The sequence below is a fragment of the Varanus komodoensis genome, unplaced genomic scaffold (genome assembly GCF_004798865.1).
Source record: "Varanus komodoensis strain SLA01 unplaced genomic scaffold, ASM479886v1 scaffold68, whole genome shotgun sequence".
NCBI classification, from domain to species: Eukaryota; Metazoa; Chordata; class Lepidosauria; order Squamata; family Varanidae; genus Varanus; species Varanus komodoensis.
The window spans coordinates 356488-379474 of record NW_025336321.1 but is presented as its reverse complement, the minus strand read 5'-3'; the positions used below and the strand labels follow the sequence as shown (position 1 = coordinate 379474).

Here is a 22987-nt window from a genome sequence, read left to right as displayed (position 1 = left end):
TGTTTGGATTAAATACAATTTTTGAACAGTTTTCAAGACAGACCTATGTACAACATACTGCAATATTACTTACTGCATTGCATTTATATCCTACTTTTTTCCCTTTTGTGAGGAGCCCAAGGCAGCTTACACAAATTATTTTTATCAGCACGACAACAGCCCTGTGAGGTAGGTTGGACTGAAAGTGAGTGACTGGCCCATGGTCACCCAGTGAGTTTCATGACTGAGTGGGGAGTAGAATCTAACTTTCCGCAGCCCAGTGTTTTTAACCACCAACCGGCTCAGCAGGCTTAATATCATAATTACCAGACTAAGCATAATCACAGCCCAGTTGTCTCTGCCTAAGTATGTGTGCAGTTGATAAACCAGCCTCAGTTGGTGAAAGTGCTATTGGCACAACCTAACCTGCTAGTGGTGAATAGCTGAATCTATGAGTGCCCCTACCCCACAACATATTGAATCCTTGCATGCTCTTTCAAGAACAGTTTAAACAATCTCGTTGAACAGTGGAATCGTCTACCGGTATTCACCAGTATACTACACAGTAGAAGAAGATTGGTTAAAACAATCCATTTAAAATAATACTTCAGTGGCATTGGTTTGTAATGTTAAGAGGACATTAGTGCCAAAACCTGTCAGGGATGGGACATTTAACATCAGTAGCCACAAAGAACACATTAATATTGTAATTTTATGCACACTACCTAAGGAATAAATTCCTTTGAAGTCAGTGGGGCTTGCTTCTTAATAGAAAATAGGATTGCCTTATAAATTTTATAAGCAAAAATATAGTTTGTTTTGTAATAAATTACATTCTTGCAATCACTAGCTAACATGGCTTTTTGTGAAGAGTTTCTGTTTCATACCTAAGGTTTTCATGTTTTTTTGTCCAAGAGTGTGGTCTGAAGTCATATGATGCAGCTAAGCTTTCTTAAGCTAAGAAAGTGTGGATCTGATCAGTATTTGAGTGGGAGACTACTTGAGACTCTGTTTATGGATCCATAAGTTCAAAGGCAGATAGGAATATACTAAATTAAAACAAAATAAAATGTTCCTGTAGGTGTGTTCTAGTGCTTCATTAAAAAGCATCAACTATCTTTTAAAATAATAGCAGTCAATGCTACATTTGAATTTGTTGCTCCTTTATGTTATCTTTGTATTAGTTGTACTGAAAGAACTCGAAATACTCCTGTGGGTGAACTTTAACATCAGATTTTTAAACGAAAGTGTTTGCTTCACTGCAACTAAAGATGTGGAAGATGAGCTTTTCTGAGTATCATGCAATGGAATCTTTAGGGCAGGACTGGAGAATTTCCTAGTTCCTTAAAGAATACATGAGTATGCAGACATAAGGAAATAGAAGAAATATGATTAAGACTATAAGCACTTTCTGGCTTTTGGCTTTTCAGTGTTCTTTTTTTCTTATTATACACACTAACCACACTTTCCTGTGAGAAAACAGACATATTTTCATTATCCCTTCCTCTTTATATAACCTGTTTTTACTGCAACATTTACCTGAACTGTTCACTGTACTTTTCTATTGTTTAGCCTGAACAGTGGCATGAACAACTGAGTATATAAAGAGAAAACTGCTGTCCAGCATCTTTTGCTACTCATTAAAAAAAAAAGTTCAAGTGGCATAACAAACAATGCCCGTGGAACGAACAATTTGTGAAGAAGGTAGGATTCAAGAGCCAGTGCAGTGCAGTGCAGTGCAGTGGTTAATTTACTGGAACTGAAACTGAGGCGATCCTGATTAAATCCTCATTCAGTCAGGAACCTTATGGGGGTAATCTTGTGCCACTTAGCCTAGATTTTTCACAGGGGTCATGATAAAATGAGAGGGCGAAACTACCTTTATTGCCTTGCACTCCTTGGAGATAAAGCAAGATATATATGTAGGGCAAGTTCACTTAAGGATTAAGCAAGTTCACTTAAGGATTAACCATGGATTAAGCAAGAAGAAGGGACTGTGCTGCCTGCAGTGCAGCCACTTTAACTTTTGTTCAAAAACCCTTAGTTGACTTGATGTCCAAACTCAAACCAGTGGGTTAACCCAAGAACAAAACTGTTTTGCCTCAGAGAGCTTAGTTTTAGTTCACACACATAATATCATAATAATTATGGATGAATGTTGTCTTTTAAGGATTGTTTCACTTCTTGTTAAGAATCCTGGATAAAATCCTATTTTCTCCGTCCATATACTCGAGAAAATCTTAACTACATTCAGTAGATGTTCATAATGGGTATTAAATAAAATGCAGCCTGAGTTATTGACCAGAGCAGAGCAAAACTATATGTATTCAGAATTAAGCCCATTGAATCTAACTGGGCTTACACGAAGTTGGGTATGGAATCGAAGCCTAAGTAGCGGTAAATAATAATATTATTATTCGGGTAAATTAAGAATACTGTTAACTAGTATTCTGAGGCCTTTTCCAGTGTAATTGGGAATGTACACTATGTAAAGTGTCATGAAAGCATGAAGAATATGAAAAATATTAATAGTGAACACTTAAGCTGTCCTCATTCTTAACCAAAATTATCTTTTGAGGACTGGAGATTTCCTTATGTACCCCGTTGCTTGTACTGGCTCTCATTTCATACAAGACAATACCACCACAGAACAGTGTGGTTTATCCTGTCACCCACTGCATCTCCAGACCTCTTTTCTCCAGTGAAATTTAGAGGTGTTACCTGAAATTTCATAATGGGCAAGAGGTGGTGGCTGTGGAAGAAAAATGTAGAAGGAAAGAACATGGGTGAGGAAAGTGACTTGATGTGTCCCTTTACCCTACATATAACATTATATAGGGTCATTCCACTAGTTGTTCATTAGTATTACTCAGTTGGAACTTGTTGGAATCTCTAATTTTATACCAATTAGAGGCTGCTATGGAAACATCTAAATCCTATCTCAGTGCATTAAACACATCTAGAAACTTGTGTCTTAGAGTGACTCATAAGGGCTATCAAGTAGTCAGTTCTCCCTCCACTTCAAAATGATAAATGTGTTAAGGAATAGGGAAGCTTCTTTTTCCTTTATCAGGCAGGTCACTCTTTCTCTGTTTCCTCTAATGGCTTCTGTTAGGTTGGTGTAAGTAGAGGGAGTAAGAAAAGTATCTGGTACTGAATTTATTGAACACTTGTGCTTTGTTGAACACTACTGAATGCTTCCTTTTCCAGGAAGGCATTTGAATAACAAATATCCTCCTGTAACTAACCTAATGTACAAATTAACTGAAATCACATTCTTCCCCTGTTACCCCTGCCCTACCCCCAAAGTGTTTCCCTGTTTGGTTTTTGTATTGTAGGTGGTCTGGAGTAGATCTGTTCAATCTGTTATCTGTTTGACCACCAGTCTTGGTAGTAGCATTGTGGAATGAGTGGCTGTATTGTGCTTAGTCTCCTTTAGAAGAGACTGAGCAGGATGCATCTCTTCTGGGCTCTCCCCACAGGCTTAGCGTGATGACTGCCTGTTACTGCTATCTGTTCCTAATCTTACTTGGAAAATGGAACCAGCACAACAACAAGCCCTACCCTAACCCATCTAAGTGACCTCCCAACTATGAATGTGCCAGCTGGGGTAGAAGGAAAGCAAATTGACCTGTCCAGCATACTGACCCTTGAAACAATGGGATCCATTCTGGCAAATACACTGGTTCAAGAGCTCTTGCTGTTTTACTTTTCCCACTTACAAGCCATATAAAGGATCTAGAATTTACTGACCTCTCCAGTTTCAGTAGACACTGAGTAGCTCAGAGGTACCTGAGCAATTGAAACTGCAAATAGGTCCATTTCGTTTACAAACTGAAGCAGTAGATGCAGCAAACAAAAGTGATACAAAGGCTTTGTAAAAGCAATGTCCAAAAGAAAGGAGACTCAGATAGCAAGGCAGACAAAAAGAAAGACATGCATCTGTAATAGGTGGCTTAACCAGGTCTCATGGGTACCAGATATTAGCCTTTATGTATTGAATTGACAATTAAAGGAAACCTAATGGTGGGTAGGGGAAATAATTAAAGTGATGAATTGAATACATGCATGTATGAATAACCTTAACTCCTGAAGCACATTACTAACCATATGATTTACAAAAGGAAACTCTGCCAAATCCTATTTCAAGTTTGTATTTGGTAAGTAAATCTAAGAGTGAGACCATAGCAAAATCCTTGAATTGTTGCTTGACCCCCAGGATGCTCATTATACCCTAACAGTAACATCTACTTCAGAAAGAAAATGTTGTGGATTACAGCTGTTAGCTGCAGTCCTGTTTCTTGTTATGTGCGGTTAGATCCTGCAGAAGTAGGTGTGCATAAGGATTGGTTTGATGATTGAAACATTGTTTTTAAATTACTTGATCACTCACATAGACACTCCTTATTTGTTGCCAATAAACTTATCATGCTTTCTTTTTGTAGATAAGTACTTTTTAAGCTTATGCAGAGGAGTGGGTGATAAGCATTAATATGTGTATAACCGCTTTCTTTAGCATGGCAGTCCCCAAATGTGTGGAACTACAACTCCTCTCATCCGTGACTGTTTCGCAGGATATGATGGGACTTCTTAGCATTCACACATTTGGAAAGCACCATGTTGAAGGAGGCTGTTGCATGGTAAAGGTGAACAAAGTCTTTGATTTCAAAAACACTGTTTTGGTGAATTGTGTTTATTCTTATGTACTTAAAACTTGCCTTTGAAATTAGATCAGTAATTTTCAAACTTTATACCTTCAGGGGCTGCTTTCTGTATTGGCTTGTCTGCTGTGGAACACTTGCAGTTAGCAAGGAACATTGTCAGGCCTTTTGACCTCACTTTTTGCTATTTGTGAATGCAAATGTGTCCTAAAATGTACCCACTACTCTGGGAACAGTGCATTGCAAGGGAAAATCAGTACCAGTTAACAGACTGTCTTCCTGGCAAGAACTGCTAATCATTAAGTAACTCCCAGGGAATCCAGGTATGGTTCTTTGTGATCCCTGTGCATCACACACATGAGCTTCACACCTGCACGGAGCCTTGTTTCAGGAAGCTAATATACTGAGGATTTTTTTGGCAGGAACCTCTGTCTTGTCATTCAGGTGCACATCTCTAGCAGTTTTCCACCTATTCCCTTTTTTACAGCTGTTGTAGTTGCTTCGAGAAGATTCTCTTGTCCTTAGACTAAAACTTTATTGTTTCATTTTATTCTTACTATCCCTTATTCTTGATCATTTTTCTGAAAGATCATGTTATATTTTTGTATACTGTTGTCATTAACAAAAGACTCTGGTGAAGTTACAATACCAGTTCAGGCTAAGAAGCTGATTCTAAACAGAACCCTTCTTCTCCATTACTAGCCAAAGGAGGTTAACTCCACCTTCAAGGTGGTTCCTGCTGCTTGTGGGCCAGATGGCAGAAAAGTCAGATGCTACTCAACTAGTCTGTTCATTGATCTAATGCTGTTTGATAAGACTGCTTGAATTACATCTTCTCCCCTCTTTCTCTCTGCCAGTTCAACAGTGTCTGCCCCTGAACCAAAGGTGATCTGGCTCATATCACGTGGCTTATCCCAGAGCATGCTGGCCTTGGCATTTCAGCTAAGGATTTGGTTACCACCTCTTCTATCAGTTCTGATTCAGATTCTGAAGTAACAACCTTGGAATGCTGTATTTTGGCAGAAACTCATTCCCTGTACCAATTACATCTATCTTGGAGGGCAAGATACAGGATGCTTCTCCATGCTGCTACAGCAATACAGTGGTAGTATGCCTTCACTCTGCCAGGATCATTCATCATGTGTCACTTGACTCCAGACTCTCTGAGTCACACCAGCATTTGATGACTGAATATGTGGCTAGGTGATTTTTTTAAAATTTATATTGCCTTCTTACCTTTGGCTGAGTGCAGAAGGTAGGGCAAACAGATGTGTGGAGATTGGGCCCAGATGCACAGTCCCTTCTCTGTTCATATAGTCAGACAACACTAAACAGAATGTGAGAATAGAACTATTGAATGCTGCTCTGTGCTGTGGCAAAAGTCTGGGAGCAAGGGAGATCTAGCAGTTAGTGGCACAGACCTGCTTTGGAGTCTTGCCTCATCATAAACCTCCAGCCATCACAGATATCGGATGCAGTCCTGTGTATGTTTAGATAGAAATAAATTGTCTAAGTACAAGTATCCTCTTAGCCAGCCAGTCACTCTGGTATCAAATGCTATAAACCAGAACTACCAGAAGTAACTGACAACACTGCTGGTTTCACATTTTATGTAAGTGAACTAGTTGCTTTCTCTTTGCCTAAAGATCATTTCTGCCTAAAACAAAACCTTTTATCTTTCTTAAGCTATAAAAAGCAGGTCAGTCACAAGTTCCATGGCAAGCACATTCATTACTGTTCTGCAAATGTCTTACTTAGTGTTAGTATTCCTCTGTTTACTTCCAGGTTGTTCTTTGTGTGAATCTTAGCAACAAAAGTTTTCAGAGGTTGGAGCATTACTATATTATTAATAGCTCTATGAAAGTAGTTCTCTGCCATAATTGTCTCTTTTTGTCATCACAAACTTTTCATTAATTTGCAAGCATGTACTAAGTACTTTCAGATTATCTTAATTCATTGTTCCTGTTCATTAGACTACACTTCATTTCTTTGGTCAGATGTTCTCAGAGTAAATTCCATAAAAGAGATCGCCAGAAATTTTCGCCATTCTGTTAGCAGGGTAGCTTGAAAATGTATTCTTAAACATTAGCATGTATGGTTGCTATGTTTAAAACTCCCGTTATTGATGCTCATATTTACATTAAATCCTGCAGTTTTAAAACTATCAGTCAAAAACCATACTCATAATACATTCGCAAACTGTTGCAGGAATGAAAAATTAGCTCTTTATATATTTTTATTGGATTTGAATGTGTATATATTTATTGGACTTTAATTAAAGTACTTAAATATTGTGTAGTTTTTTTAGAGTTTGTCACTTCCTGGGGACGTAAAGAAGTTTTTGACTGGGACTAGTTGGTGCAGGGTAACACTGTTTATAACAGAGTCAGAGTTGGCTTTTAGAGTCTGATGAATGAGAGTCTACAGTGTAAGAGTCCAGTTTTTTGTGAGCAAGAAAGGCATCTGTGTTTTAACAAAAGGAGAAGACCCAATTTAGACAAATTCTGCAGTTCCTACATTAAAAGGGAATAGATTATTTTCTTGCTAGAGTAAATATTTATACAAGCATTCATTTCTTTTCAGCTACTCATCAGGATTGCTATTGCACTACCAACTTGGCTACAAATGATATTCTTGCTGCCCAGCAAGGATGCACATGGAGATAGGGAGGCAGATGAACAGTTTTGACAAAACTGGTTTGTCTTAAATAGAACTGGAGGTCTTGGCTTTTAAGAATTAATAAAAATGAGATGGAGATATTATAAAATGAAGCAGGAATTACAATCCACTTGGTACATAACAAGTGCAAAAGTGTATAAAGAAACTTGAATGCAAGACCTAGTTTCACTTTTTATGTTTTTCCTTTAAGGCAATCTACATGCATCTCAATATAAAATGTTAATCTTTTGTGCTAATCTTTTGGTGCTTAAGGCTACAGTAAAAATTTGAGTAAGGAATTTTCAGTCATGATTCCTTGTTCATTCCACCTAATAGTATTGTAATTTTAGCTTTGCTTTAATGTAGGCATTATCCTGGGTGGGTGAGTGGTATAAGAAGTGCCCTTGCTCTCCTTTTTAGCTACAGACATTCCCAGCCCATATTAAAGTATTTTAAATTGCTGCTGCCTCTACTGTCCTCCTTTGTTATATATCAAAAAGGGGCAAAAACCTACTATCTTATATAATCCTATGTTCTTGATTATTCCTCTCATTAATCTATACTTTTTTGCAACTTTCAGCTGTGAATAAGAGGGCCTAGAATAATGGTGGATAAAAAGCTATATCATAGATGAATCTAGAGGTGACTTTCTCCCTGATGTAAGGCATATCTTAAACCAAATTGCTACAATATAAATAATTTTTCCGATGCTGAAATTTTATATGTGTTCAATTATCTTAGTTTTCTAGCATTGTATTTAAAGAATTGTACATTTTTTACAAATACTGGGTATGACTGATGATCATGCTGTTTGTCTGACTTGAAAAGTAAAATTCCAGATAAATTTCTTATTTTGGTGTCAACGTTTAAGCAGCTATTTAAATTATTTCATTTACTTGTTTATAACTTTAAGGTGAAGTGGAACTTACTTCAGAGTGAACATGTTAGTACAAAAAAGAATGGAAAGTACAGTCACAGACCTGGCAAGGGTGGGTTGTTTTTTAGCTAACAAGCCACCTGCAAGCCTAAAATAGGCCAGGAGGTCTGGGTTTAAAGCTTCAGGATGCACTCCTGTGCATACTGTTGTGTCAAGTGCTCTTTGTATTCAAATCTTTTAAAATTTGTTTTATAAGGTACAATAAGAAGAAAAGGGAAAAGTAGAAAAAAAGGGTTGATCCACAAATACAGCATGTTGTATCGACATTTAAACATATTCAGTAAAGAGTGAGAATCTCCATCAGCCACAGTCCCAGCCAGGCCATTCAGTTGTCAATCAAAATTTGTTCAGTTCAATTAGTTATACGTTATAACATTGCTTTAGCTTTAGAATAGATCCATGACATTTATATAAAATTATATTTTCTTTAACAATTAACTGAATTGTTCAAAATAAGCTTTCCATGTCTGAGTAATAAGTTAATTTTGCCGTTGTTGTGTAGTCAGTGTCAAGAGGTCTTGTTGAACCTATTAGGAGTGGCCTGAGATGGTTAACAAATCACCCACAATCCTAAAACAACTCATGGGTTCTGTGCTTTTGGGGGAATTGTATGTCAGCCCCTCCAGTAACCTACCCTGGTTAGGTTTTGACATAATGACAAGCTGTGGTGTTCCCTGCTATGTTCAGATACTCAAAATGGCAGCTTTCATGGGGCAGCTCTCATGACATATGGATCAGGTCACTGTAAACAAGTATTGTTACTGTAGGGATTTACCTTCTTGCTAGCCATTAAGCTAAATTTGGAAATTCAGATTCAGAGGCAAGATTAAAAAAAAAACTTTAGGTAAAGTCTTTCAGGCTGCTCAGGAGTTAATGCTTTCATATCTGTATTTACCAGATAAACTTTAACGTTTCATCTACATTTCTTTCTCACAGGTTTTGGACAGCTTGCTAGCACAGTATGGGACAGTGGAGAACTGTGAGCAAGGTAACACATAGCGCTCAAAGCCATTTTCTGTTTTAAAAACGGTAACATAAACAGAATGTAACTCTGTTCTTCTCTATATGCTGTTTTTGTTCTAGTGAATACTGAAACAGAGACTGCAGTAGTAAATGTAACATATGCCAATAAGGACCAGGCCAGACAGTAAGTGTTTATTTACCCTGATTTTAGAGTTTGAGCCATTTCTTGTCCTGCTTCAAAATATTGTTAACTTTCTTATTATGTTAATATTAGATACAGTTGGAAAAGTAAAGACTCTGTTTATTTTGGTCTGTTGTGTCTTTTGCTTAGCATTTTATCTTTGCTTTTTAAATAGTATTTGAAATACTTTGGCTGCAGTCCTATGTATCCATTTCCTGAGATTAAACCTTATTGAACTCAGTGAGACTTCAATCCAAGTAGACCTGTACCGCTAATACTATGAGGTAGCAGTCCTAAACACTTACTGGGGAGTAAAATCATTAGATACACTGGGGCATATCTGCAAGGAAGCATTCATAAGATTGCACTGTAAAAGTATAAGTTCAGAAATATTATCTACTGCATTTTTATCTTGATTTTCAATTAATGTCTCCCAAAGTGGCTCATATCAATAGAAGAGAGAGAGGTCTTACAAAGTAAAATAGCAAGACACACATGGGAGAGAGAGTTGGAAGGAAGAGGAAAAGAAGGGAGACCAGTTTTTCAAGGCCAAAACAAGTGGTGAGCTATAAGTGGGCATTTACATTTACTTGATCTTCCCTTGCTGGTGTCCTTGCTCAAAGAGCAATTGGTGGCTCTTGTTCTTTTGGCTGATATGTAGGACCAGAGCGTCTTTCTCCTTGCTTCTGCAGTTCAGGGCAACTGTCAGTTGGAGTCAAGTGTTCTTCCTGGAAGGCCTAAGGGCAGAACTGAGCTAAGGGTAGGTGGGAATGTTCATGATCTCTTATCTGATATAATAATAATTCTACTGAAGTGAATGGAAATCATTACTGGTATTTGTATGCTTTGCAGCTTATATGCAAAAATAAATTAATGGCTCTGGTTTGACATCCTGGAGTAGTTCACACAATCACCACAGCCTACTGTGGCTCATTTTAAGCCAAGATGAGTTGTGGTGCATGTCAGCAGTTGCTGTTAATATTAAACCACAGTAGGCAGTCATAGCATATTATAAAGCACAGGGTGGGCTGTTGGCATGGTTAATGAATCACCCCAACCAAAAACAGTCAGTGGTTGCAGCTGGTTAATTAATCATGACAGCAACATACTCTTTCCAGGTTCAGACATCACAATAAGCCATGGTGGGCTGCAGCAATCATACACACCAAGTCAGTGTCTTTTGTACCTTTTAGTACCTTCTATTTCTGATTTCTGTAACATATCTGAGGATCACAAAATTGGGTTTAATGAAAGTTTAGACATATGAACAGTCTTTTAAAAAATTTTGGGACTCTTCTCTATCATTCTGAGGGATGTGGGAGAATACCAGAATGTTGCTCTGTCTCTGTCCACAAGCAGGGCAGGTATGTAATAGCAATCTTTCATCCATGTTTCCTAGCAACTGGTGTACACAGGCATACTTTCTCTGCTACTGGAGCTAGCATATAGACATTGGAATAGTAGCCATTGATAGCCTTATCCTCCATAAATGTATCTAATTCCCTTTTAAAGCCGTTCAAGGTGATGACCAGCACTGCATCTTGTGGGAGCAGATTCTGTAGCTTAAATGTATAATGTGTAGGGAGGGTAGCATCAAGACCAAGATATCATCAGCATGGCTAACACATAGAGTCAAGAAAGCTATAAGAGAAAAGACGGTTTTCTTCAGTAAATGGTAGTCTTACCCAAACAAAGAAAACAAAAAGGGAACACATGCTGGCACAAGTGATTCAAAGAAGAATTTTAAGGAACATGTCACTAATTACATCAAGATGATCAGTTTTTCAAATATATCACAACCTTGAAACCAACTAGAGAGACATTTGGACCTCTGAATGATAATCAAAGGAGGATAAGGAGATTGCGGAAAAGTTGAATGAATTCTTTTCATCTGTCTTCACAACCGGATTCAGAACAGATACCTGTTTCTGAACATAAGTATTCAGTAAGGGAGTCTGAAGAACTAAGGCAGATTAAATTCTCAATCTTATTGATAAACTGAAAGTTAATAAATCATCAGGCCCAGATAGTATCAATTCTAAAGTTCTTAAAGAACTGAAATACACAGTTAGCTTAAATTTATTGTAGGTAAATTGATTCAGAGCATTATTAAAGATAAAATTAGTATACCTATAGAAGGGCATACTCTTCTGAAAAATAATCAACATGACTTCCACAAAGTTAAGTCCTGCCTCACTAAACTATGAATTCTTTAGCAGCATCAGTAAACTTGTAGACAGTGGTGATCCAGTAGACATTGTTTACTTGGGCTTCTAAAAGGCTTTCACAAAATCCCCCACCAAAAACCCTTGAGCCAACTTAGTAGTCATGGCATAAGAGGGCAGGAAACCTGTTCAGTAATGGAAAACAGAGTAGGAATAAATGGTAATTCTCCCAATGGAAGGATGTAAACACAGAGATCCCACAGCATTCCGAATTAGGGACAGTGCTTCTCAAGTTTTTATTTATTTGTTTGTTTGTTTGTTTGTTTATTTGGTTAGTTCTAATTTGTCCATTACGGTTCGCCTCTGGGTGGCTTACAATATAAAACACCTAATAAATACAACTTAATAACACACAACTTACACAAAATTAGGAGTAAGTAGTGAAGTAGCCAAATTGGCTGTTTACACAAAACAAATGAGGGTGGTTAAAACTAAAAGGGATTGTGAGGTGTTCCAAAGTAATCTCTCCAAGCTGGAATAATAGACATCAAAATGGCAAATAAAAGTTCAGTGTAAGTAAGTATAAAGTAATGCACGTTGATCATAAAATCCCAATTATAAGTTTATAGGATCTTAGGTAGCAGTGACTGATCAAGAAAAGGATCAATGAAAATGCTGATCCAGTGTGCAGCTGCTGTGAAAAAGGCAAAAATTCCATGTTAGTCTTAATTAGGAAAGGAATTGGAAAAAAAACCAATGTCATATTGACCTGATAGAAATGTATACTGTGACTACACTAGTGTATTGTGTACAGTTCCAGTCACTGCATCTAAAAAAGGATATTGTAGAGTTGGAAAAAGTGCAGAAAGGGCAACTAAAATGCTCAAGGGGTTGCAGCAAATCCCCTGTGAGATTTTTGAAAAATGTAGCTGCTTAGTTTAGAAAAACAGCAAGTGTGGTGAGACATGATAGAAGTTTACATAGTTATGCCTGGTGTCTAGAAAGTGGATGAGATTTTTTTCCCTCCCTCACTCAGTATACTAGAACTTAGCATCCCTTGAAGCTGATGTGTGAGACAGATAAAAGGAGGTATATCACATAGAGCACAAACTATGAAATTCACTTTCACGAAGTGTAGTGATGGCTACCAATTTGTATGGCTTCAAAAGGGAATTGGACAATTTCATGGGTGAGAAGGCTAGTAATGGCTGCTGGTCCACTATATGTTGCCTCCAGTAGCAAAGGTAATATGCCCCGAATACCAGTTGCTGTGAAATTTTGGCAGGAGGGTGCTGTTGCACTCATATGTTGCTTGTGGGATCCTGTCCTGACCTAATCCAGCATGGCTCTTCTTAAGTTCTCAAATACTTCTCCTATCTGTCCTGAATCATCCTTGTTACTTGTCTTTTTTCTGAGCTAAGCTGGGGAGCACACTTGTGCTGGAAAATAAGGTGTGTGGGGAACCTATTCTTTCCTTCTCATAATAAATTCTAGGAAAATAAAATGTACAGCTTCTTCCAGCTGTGCCTATGGGCAGAGGGGTTCATACTCCAAAGTGTATCTCCAATCCTCCACAGCTACCAGCTGCTGGGCTAGGACCCACTATAGAGCAGATACCCAAATGTGTGCCAGGTGAAGTAAAATACAAGAGCTGTGAGAGAAGGGTGTCATGAAATGATGGCATCAAACTCTGATCTCTCCCAGGGACTTTTTCCTCCCTGCTACCCCACCCTATATACACTTTCAGATGAAACCTTGCTAGCAATGTGCTGGTGAAGTATTTGAAATCAATCACCCTGTCTCAAAGACCATGCAAGAAATGGATTGCACCCACTTGCAAAGCCCTGTAAATTTTTTTTCCTAGCACCTGACAAACAGTATTGGAGAAGAGGGAAGAGATGGAGGTGAGCCTCAGTATCTCTTGCCATTGTGCCCAAGTCAGACTCACAGGAGACTGTAACAGCGTTCTTCATTTTCATGTCAGTATTAGGGGATGCCATTGGCATTTGGGGCTCTTGGTTTAACTTGGAAGTTTCTGCCACCTTGTGGTGATGTGAAATTATCGATTGGGTTTCAGAGCTACAGACTTGTCTTTGTTTCTTCAATCATCTTGTAGTGTTGAACATGTTCTCTTGGAGATCATATTCTCTTCCTATAACTACTTGTCCTTGGTGGGGGGGGATTTGCCCTCTAATGGTTAGGCCAACATAAACTTTCTGTCTGTAAAACTATTTTCCTTTTAGAACCAGTTTATTCATAATATATTCTAAAGATCTAGTATCTTTCCCTTTAAAAACTTGTACATATCAAACATCTTATTAGTGTGCCGTTGCTTTGAAATAAGCTGCTTCTTACATTGCCTTTTCCTCCTCCCCCATCCATTGTGTGATATACTGTAGATTAGAATGAGCAATACTGTAGTTATGAAATTTTAAGTTCCAATATTGCAGCAAAATCTGGAAAATATGTAACTAACTTTCCTTAGTGTGGTTTTCCTGTTAAAACCACTACAGAACAATTAAAATGAGAATCATTAGAAAGATGCTAATAAATTAGATATCACATACTGTGTTAGAAAGGTTTTTATCAGGATCCGTTGTATGTGCAAAAATGCATTCCATCCACCATGACCTCCGTTCTAGATGATACACCATGACATGACTTCTTGAATGCCTCATATTGGTCAATACTGACCAACTGACAGCTTAATTTACCTTTATACAGTATTGTAATTAGGTATTTGCCAGGTTGCTTGTGGGGGAGTAACAGTTGCCTCTGGGCAGCCAGGTGCAGTCCCATAGCAGTTGTGTGTGAGCAGCCAAAGAGGGAGGGAGCAAATTTGCCAGGACTGGTTGGCTGCCTGCCCTGATTGGAGAAACACTGCTGCATCTGTAGTCTCATCTGAAGTAGGTTTGGGCAGGGAGAGAGACTGCTTTTATAATATGCAACCTATCTCTTTTATCCCTTGTTGTATTAATTTAGAAATGAGTCATGGGGATGTGTGGGATATTCTGCTTTATTAAGAAACCAAAATAAATGAAATATGTCTTTCTGTTTAAAAAGATGCATATAAGATACGTTTGTAAGACCTGACCTTGGGTATGTTGGATTGGACTCTGATGGTGGCAGTTCATTGGGTTCTCTTTTAACTTGATTGGTTGGTTCTAGAGGAAGAGCTTGTAAAATGGTTCCTATTGATCTTGCAGTATGGATTCATAGATTTAAAAGGGAGAATAAGTTGGGAATGCTAGCTTCAAAAATAGATGTCTGCTCTTGAGTACAACTCCAGGGCACAGTTGAGCTATCTTTTTCTGCTGGGAGATTCAAACGTGTGCTTAAATTGATCTTGTTGAAATTCATGGGAATCTGAAGGTACTTACCTTTGGCTGGATCATAATGCTAGGTGTGCAGTGATCAACTCTAGATGTATATACCAGATCTAAAGAAAATTGTGGTGAATCTGTCAACTTAAAAACTGATGCTGCAAAATAAGCAGGACTTCTTTTCTATATTGGTATTTAAGATTTCCGTGGTTTCAATCTGCTTAATACTAGGCACCCCTTATATGGGGAACTGCAATTAAAGAACAGAAAATATTATGAGTTCTGTCCATCAGTAGATAAAATAATCATTCTAGCTTTCACAGGGTATGTAAGTAATGTAATATAATGTAAGTGTAAAAATAAAATGTAAGTGCTGATCTCTCTGTAGGATCACAGGAAGCTGCTTTATACTCTCCAACTCTTTGTTAATCTAGCCCACTGTTGTCCGCTGACTCATTGCCAGCAACAGCTATCCAGGTTCTTTGGCAGATGTTTCTGTCTGGTACATGTTCCTTCTAAACCGGAGATACCAGCGACTGAACCTGGGAACCTGCATACAAAACCTGTAATACACTACTGAGATACAGTTCCCCTCTGTATGTTGCAGAAGCAGTCTAATGCTGCTTCAGTATGTACCCAAGAACACAAAGAATTCCTGCATGCCCTTTGTTTCATGTGCCACTTTTCTTACCATGAAATACATGAAGGAACTACAGGCAAATAGGCAACAATTTCTTCTTACACTCTGCTTTAAAAATGATTTGCATACTTCATAGTTTGATCCAACATTGCCCACTTCAAGGTATGTCGCCAATCCCGCAATGTACATAAGTGAAACAATTTATGTTGAGATTGAGGGTAGAGGTATGAGTACTGGCATGACATAGTACTTTATTGTCTTTGGCTTACAGATAAGAAGCACTTCCTAACTTTACCAACAGATTTTAACTCACTTCTTGGCTAAGGTACCTGAAGTATGATACTTCTTTTTGTACTGTGTATATGGTGAATTGTGACAGAAGATCCACACACACACACACAGAACAATGTGACTGTTATAAGAGACATCCTAACCCTAAAATTTTGCTGACCATGGTATGTAACTTTGATGATACAAATTAGTTTGTGGCCTACGTCAGCCTTATATTTAAGCACTGGCCTTGGAACATTATGTTCCCTCCTTTGTGAGCTCTTTCACTTGCCTACATGCAATTCATAGTCTAGAAATTGCATGTAGGCAAGCGAGTGGACTGGACTGACAGAAGAGAGAACAGTGCTCCATCCTTCTGTGCCCAGTATAGGAACCAAGCAAGCTGCTAGAGGAGGAAAGCACTCTTCTTTGGCTCCAGGAAAGAAATGCAGCTTTTCATTCTTCTACTCAACCCTCTGTAGCTTTGTGCAGATTTTATAGGCTAATTGTTTTTGTGATCTTATTTACAACACTAACCTACAACTAGCATAGTTTCTTGTTAATTGAAGTTAATTTTTAATAGATTTAACTCACTTGATCTACGTTACCTTGTACCCTGACCCTTTAGGCTGCGAAAATTAAAAGTCCAGACAAACATCTTTTTTCCAACATAAGAATTCTAAGAGCAGTAATGCATGATCTTTCATCACACATACATTTGTCCAAGTTTAAAATTCTATTATAATCCACACTACTCAGGAGCAGCTCAGTTGCTATGGAAACTTAACTTTCCTTAATTTCCTGAAATTAGCACCAGTTTCTTGTGCTGTTGAAGATGTTTGTGACTATTTGCTTTCAAGGACTCCATGTAGCTACATTTTAAAATAACCCGATATAGCTAACCTAAAATGATTGGCCTTTTTCTTCTTTCTTTGTATGCCTGGACATGTGTCAAAAAAGGGTACACTGTGAACAACAAGAAAAATATCAGTTGCTTATGTAATCAGGAAAAACATGCATTTAAATCATGTGTTGAAAATACGTTCTTTTTCCTATGCAGAGATTGTACATTTTCTACATCAGGGAAATGTGTAGGTCTACCCTGAAATATCAGCCTGAAGCCCAGTTTTATGAATTACGCTATGCATAAGCACACTTATTTCATATTATGCATAAGATAAGCCTGATGGTTGTCAGCTTATATAGAAAAGCTTCTCTGAGGGCCCAGTTCACACAGTGATGGGTTGTTTAGGAGCAAGTGTGGTGGCTGTTGCCTGTTTCTGGACAATAAGCAACCTAGTAGTATTGCTGAGTTGTTTTCCATACTGTATGACCACAAGATTCTGGACTGTTGGGAAAAGCATCCCAGAGTTAGAATCCATGGTTTGTTCTTGGGTTATGACTAGGTGGCTACTCCCTCAATAGTCCAGGGTCCTGGGTTCATAAATCACAGAGGATAACCAATGGATGGGGCATTCCTGGATTTGTGAGCTCACCAGGAGGAGGAAAGAAGTCAGGTGTCCAAACAACCTATGGTTTGTTGCATTATATGAAGTAATGTTTTATGTAGAAATGGCTGTAGTGTGTCAAATGTTCAATTTTTGACTGAAATACTTAGGAGCAATCATTTTATTGTTCTGTACATCCCTTCTTCCTTTGTACAACTTCTGCCACGCTTGCATATTTCAAAGAGATTTTCACAGTTTTGTTAAGATGGTTAAATACTATTATTTTGGATAAGCACTGCTAGAATTTTACAGCTGTTTCCTGTTAAAGCAGTTATTTGCAATTATTCTTTCATTACTTCTCCAAAAGATGTTTTTGAGAAATTATACTTATATGAAAAATTAATTTTTTCAAGGGTTTAGTCTTTTGAGCAGGGGGAAAATATATTTTCAACATGCCTGTGATTGATAACACAGTTTAAGTACTTTTAAATATTTCCTATATTGTCTTCAGAATTACCATGCCACAGTAATAATTGCCATAACATTATGTGCCTGGATGTTAAACAAAATAGAATCCAAAGTGTGTGTGCACTTTGAAAAACTGCTTGGACCTAAATTTGTTTTTTCAGGTTATTGTTTAACATATTTGTCAACGAAAGTAAAAACAACTTTTTCAGCAAATGGGGAAGTAATTCATACTTCTCACATGTGTAAATGTGGAAGTATTTAGCAGAGGCAAACAACTGTAAGCAATGGATTTTTTAAAAAAACTGCAATTTCTATTATACACATAAGTTGGTTTCTTAATAAATCATTCTCCAGTACTTAAAGGTTTGTATGTATTGCTGGTTTATTAAGGTTAAAAAGTCAATATAACTGTAGTGCAAAGGGAGGACTCTTTATGAAATTAAGCTTCAGGTAATTCAGTCAGGTTGCTTGACTCAGGTGACTTAGTTTCTCTAGATGTGGATTTCAAGGCTCACAGGACTGAGACTTTAGGAACATTTAATAGTGAAGACCGCATACATCATTATCTAATCCTTTCAAACCAGTTAGTTGAAAAATTTGTGTATTTGTTCAGTTTTAGAATAAGACCCAAAAGCATTACTGTCTTTTACAAAATATTGAAGAATGGAAGCTTAGAACTCTTGCCTAGACAGGCATACAAGAACCGTGTCTAAATAGGAATAAGAAAAAAGGAGGTGGGGAGAAAAAGGTGAAAGAAGGACATATCATGCCTGAAGAACTTGTGAATATTTAGACTCGCCTCCTTCCACCTGCTTTCTTCCAAATGCATGCCCATCATGTTGACTAGAAAAGATGGGAGTTGCAGTCCAACACATGTGGAGGGCACCAGGTTGAGGAACAGTCTTACCATGTGTGTGCCTATCAATGTATATTACTTTGCGAATTGAAGGATTGTAACTGAGACAATTGGATTGTATAGGACAGGATAAAAATATTCTAAATAAAAACTGAATGAATTTTTGTTCTATGAGTTTCCATTACAATACTTTTCCCTTTGCAAACCTATACAGAGCAATAGAAAAACTAAATGGATTCCAGCTTGAAAACTACTCATTAAAAGTTGCATATATTCCTGATGAAATGGCAGCACAACCCCCACCTCAGCAACATCCACAGGGGAGGCGTGGATTTGGTCAGAGAGGTCCCCCAAGACAAGGTTCACCTGGTGCAGCTACAAGGCAGAAACCACAATCTGATGTTCCACTACGGATGCTGGTTCCCACACAGTTTGTCGGAGCCATTATTGGAAAAGAAGGAGCCACCATCAGAAACATCACAAAGCAGACTCAGTCAAAGTAAGCTGTTAAATCAATTTTGTTGTCAGCTTTAATGTGTGTTTTGCTTCTAATAGTTAATGCATTTCTGTTAGTGAAGTAGGTTGGTAGTTCTTAAACTGCAGTGTGGTAATACTGGTGCATGTGTTCTGGGGGATGATCTTGTGAAATAATAGATAAGAAGAGAACTGTTCTGACTTTATATCATCCTGTTCAACAAGTCAGATTAAGGAAACTGGTGCAAATCAGGAGCATCTCAGTAACATTGATAACTTTGGGCAAGGACTCAGTGCAGATTTTGAGCAAATATGTTAACTATTAAAAACACTTCATGCTGGTGCTTATAATGATAGGCTATAAAATGCAATAATTCTTGGAAGTGATTTTCATGAGATACGATTTGTATTGTCCATCCCTGATGCTATATAACATGAGAACTATAGTGACATGTTGGCCCAGCATATTAGTCATCCATGTTTGTAGTATATGCCCTGCTTTCTTGGTGTGTGTGTGTAAAAACCAAGTACATCTTACTCTTTTTTAAATTAACTGATGCCTGTGAAGGAAAAGGAAAAATACAATTTTCTGTGCTCTTTTGGCAGCCAAAGGACTGGTATTATAACACTGGAAAGAAAATTCCACCCCCACCCCCCCAAACCCTTCTGTAGCACAGTGAATTGAGGACCTAATATTGGTTTCAGTTTTTGAATGAGTGGTGTTTAGACACCATTTGTGCATGGATGAATCATGGATGAATACATAAATATTTGGTCCACCTTTTTCTGAAATTATGCCTGTTCTTCTTTGTGGTCTCTGTGCATCACACATATGGCCTCTGCACCTGTGTGGTATCTGCTGTCAGAAAGATTTTCCTAGCTAAGATTATTTTGGCAGGAGCCTCCTTTCACCGGGCAGGCTCAGAAAAACCGAGTAGGCTGACTGAAGACAGAAATGTGGAACCATGCCCTTATGACTGTTCAGATGGTCACGGCAGTCTTGCCAGAGCGTCCCTGAAGATCTCAGGTGACTCCCACCTCTCATGCGCCATCAGTGTCTCCTAGGCAGGCATGCATACCCGTTCCACCAGTGGTTCCTGTACCAGCTCCCATGCTGGCATCTCCATCAGGCTCGATGGTGTGGGCTGAATCAACCAGTGTTTTCCTTCTTTGAAGGAGAAATACAAGATTCACCACCTCACATGCCGGCCAGTGCACTGTCATTACCTCCTCTGTTCCTTGCATCTGGAACAACAGTCCTCAATGCCAGGCACTGCTCCCACCTCCCCACATGGCATGTTTTCTCCAGCACCAACACGTGCCTCCAGCCAATGGAAAGGTCCAGGTCCCCACCAGCAGTGGAACCATGCTACCATGGTTACCATTAAGGGGGGAGGTTCATGAACCTGCAAGGCTTTCAGTGGGGCCCCATGACCTACCATATAGTGGAACCATGGGAACCACTTCCTGCAACCCTGACACCACTTCCTGCAGATCAGCCAGTCCTGGTGCAACCACCGGTTTCTGCCTTGCAATCACTGGTTCCTGCCCATCAGAAAGTACCTCTTATTCTAGCCAGTTTTATTCACAGATATACATGATGAGTTTACATCATGTCAAAGAAAACTTTGTTTTACATTATTCATGTCAGAAGTACTTGTAGAATACTATCATACAAATTCAGCTGTGCGAAACAAACTTTCAGGCTTCTTTAGGACATCTTGGGAAAGTGTACTGAATCTAGATGCTTGCAGTCCATCCTCAGGCTCTATTAATTGGTTTTCTCCTTTGTGAGGTATGGAACCTCGTTACATAATGTTTTTCAAAAGCCAAACTGGGACTGGAGGAAGAATAAAGGTATACTCTGCATACAGTTCCCAAGCAATTTTAAGTCTTCAATATAGTTCCAAGACAGAAACGTTTCCCATGCTTGATCTACTTGATACCAAATATCTGAGCTGATTTTGCTTATAATTCTTAAGCAACTTCCTTCTACACTTAGGGATTATATACCATACTTCTGTGCCTGTGTTCTTCCTTTTCTCTTTGCATGTTTAGCTTCTGCAAAGCTATTTTAGTTTAGTTTCTTAAACCATAGTGTGCAGTGACAGTAAACTGGGAAACTGTATTTAAGAGCTCCCAATGACCCAGGGACTGATTCTGGCTGCATTATTGTGGCTTGAAAGAGTGATTTTACCCACAGTTTCCCAATTTAGACAATGTGGAACTGGGCATGCAAGGAAATTGAAAGGAAGACAGACATTGGGTTTAATAAGTCGCATGAGCTTTCTTTCTGTATCAGACCATGGTGATAAAATCACATGTTTTGCCCTATTATTTATTTAAAACATGAATTTAATGATTTGTTGAATAAATGATCCTGAATTCAATTTGAAAAGACTGAATGTAGATTTTAATGTTCAAATTATATTTCACTAACTTGTAAAACCAGATTTATTTTCAGAGACTTTCAATATACGGTAGTGCCTTGTACTTCAGACTTAATTCATTTCAGGAGGCTGTTTGAACTCTGAATTGTTCGAAGTCCGAAGCAGTGTTCCCCATTAGAAACAATGGAACGTGAATAAATCCATTCCCCGACCCTAAACAACACCCTAAACTTAAACAGCAAATATGCATAATTTAAGGTAAAAATAACACAATTACAAGTCAAATTTATTAATTAAAACATGAAAACAATAAAATACATCAACATGTACTGTATAATAAAAATGAAAATTGCATTTACTGTACTTCATGAGCATTACACGAGATTTTTCACATTGAGAGACAACTTGAGTGCACAACAGATGATGCTTACGCAGTGACTTCATTTTTTCACTGTGCGTACAGTTTGAATGTAGAAGCATCGTTTGAACTTTGGAGTGATTTTATCTCAACCTAGTGATCAAACTCTGGATCATTCGAAGTCAGAGTCATTTGAACTACACTGAACTCCCAGTTCAGTGTACAATACTGCTTCAGTGTTACATCTGTTAAATAACTAGTTCAGTATTAACTGGTACAACTTTAGTTATGATTAAACATGGCTAGTTTCTAAACCAGATTGCCTTCTAATCCTTGTTTTAATTTAGAGTGAATTAAGATGGGCCTTTAATATATATATACATACATACATACATACATACATACATATATATATATTAAACAGCCTCCTGAAATGAATTAAATTCAACATACGAGGCACCACTGTATATCCCTGTAGATCTGTTAGGACTCTCAGTGGCTTTCAGTTCTATAAACCATGGTACCTTCTGAGACATCTCTCTGGGATGAGTCTTGGAGTCATTATTTTATAGTTAATTTGATTTTATTTGAAGGGGGCAATTTTAGAAAGTGGTGCTGAAGGACTTCTGTTCAAAGCTATAATTGTTGGCCTGTGGTATCCCTCCAGATTTTATCTTGTCTGCCTTACTATTCAACATCAACATAAATCCACTAGGAAAGTTTGTTTGGAGTCTTGGTGTCCAGAGCCACAAATTACCAATAACACCCAGCCCTATCTCTTAATCCAAGGAAGCTATTCTAAATTTGAATTAGTGTTTGATGTCAGTATGGGACTGCGTCTAGATGAGACCAAGGTATTCCTATTTAGTCAGGTGGAACAGGGGCTAAAACAATGCTGGATGTAGTTACACTGCCCTTAAAGACAGGTTTCCAATTTGGACATATTCTAGGATTCAGCCCTGAACCTAAATAACCAGGTTTCAGCTGTGGCCAGAAGTGCATTTGCACTTGTGAATAGTGCCCTGGTTGTGCCCCTTTGATCCAGTCACACATATTTTAGTTCCGTTTGGAATGGTCTCTGTGTGGGAGTGCCTTTGAAGAAGTGACCGGAAACTTCAACTGGTTCAGGATTCTGAGGCCAGGCAACAGGGAGCATGTGACTCACAACTGTTTACTTACACTGGTTTGTTCCTGGGCGCAAATCAGAGTGCTGATG

The 22987-nt window shown here is 38.2% G+C and overlaps 1 protein-coding gene across 3 annotated transcripts in view; it reads left to right on the top strand.

Moving 5' to 3' along the window:
• The window catches only part of IGF2BP3 (insulin like growth factor 2 mRNA binding protein 3), a 96502-nt gene that overhangs the window by 30638 nt on the left and 42877 nt on the right, over window positions 1-22987 (top strand). Inside the window, exons 1-4 of one of the 3 annotated variants that reach the window (XM_044450739.1) lie at window positions 4532-4619; window positions 9172-9223; window positions 9319-9382; window positions 18764-19048. In XM_044450739.1, coding sequence (XP_044306674.1) covers window positions 4557-4619; window positions 9172-9223; window positions 9319-9382; window positions 18764-19048 — 464 coding nt within the window. In that variant the 5' untranslated portion in view covers window positions 4532-4556. Of the gene's footprint in view, window positions 1-4531; window positions 4626-9171; window positions 9224-9318; window positions 9383-18763; window positions 19049-22987 lie in introns of those variants that run through there. The other 2 variants (XM_044450738.1, XM_044450737.1) reach the window with 2 other exon arrangements.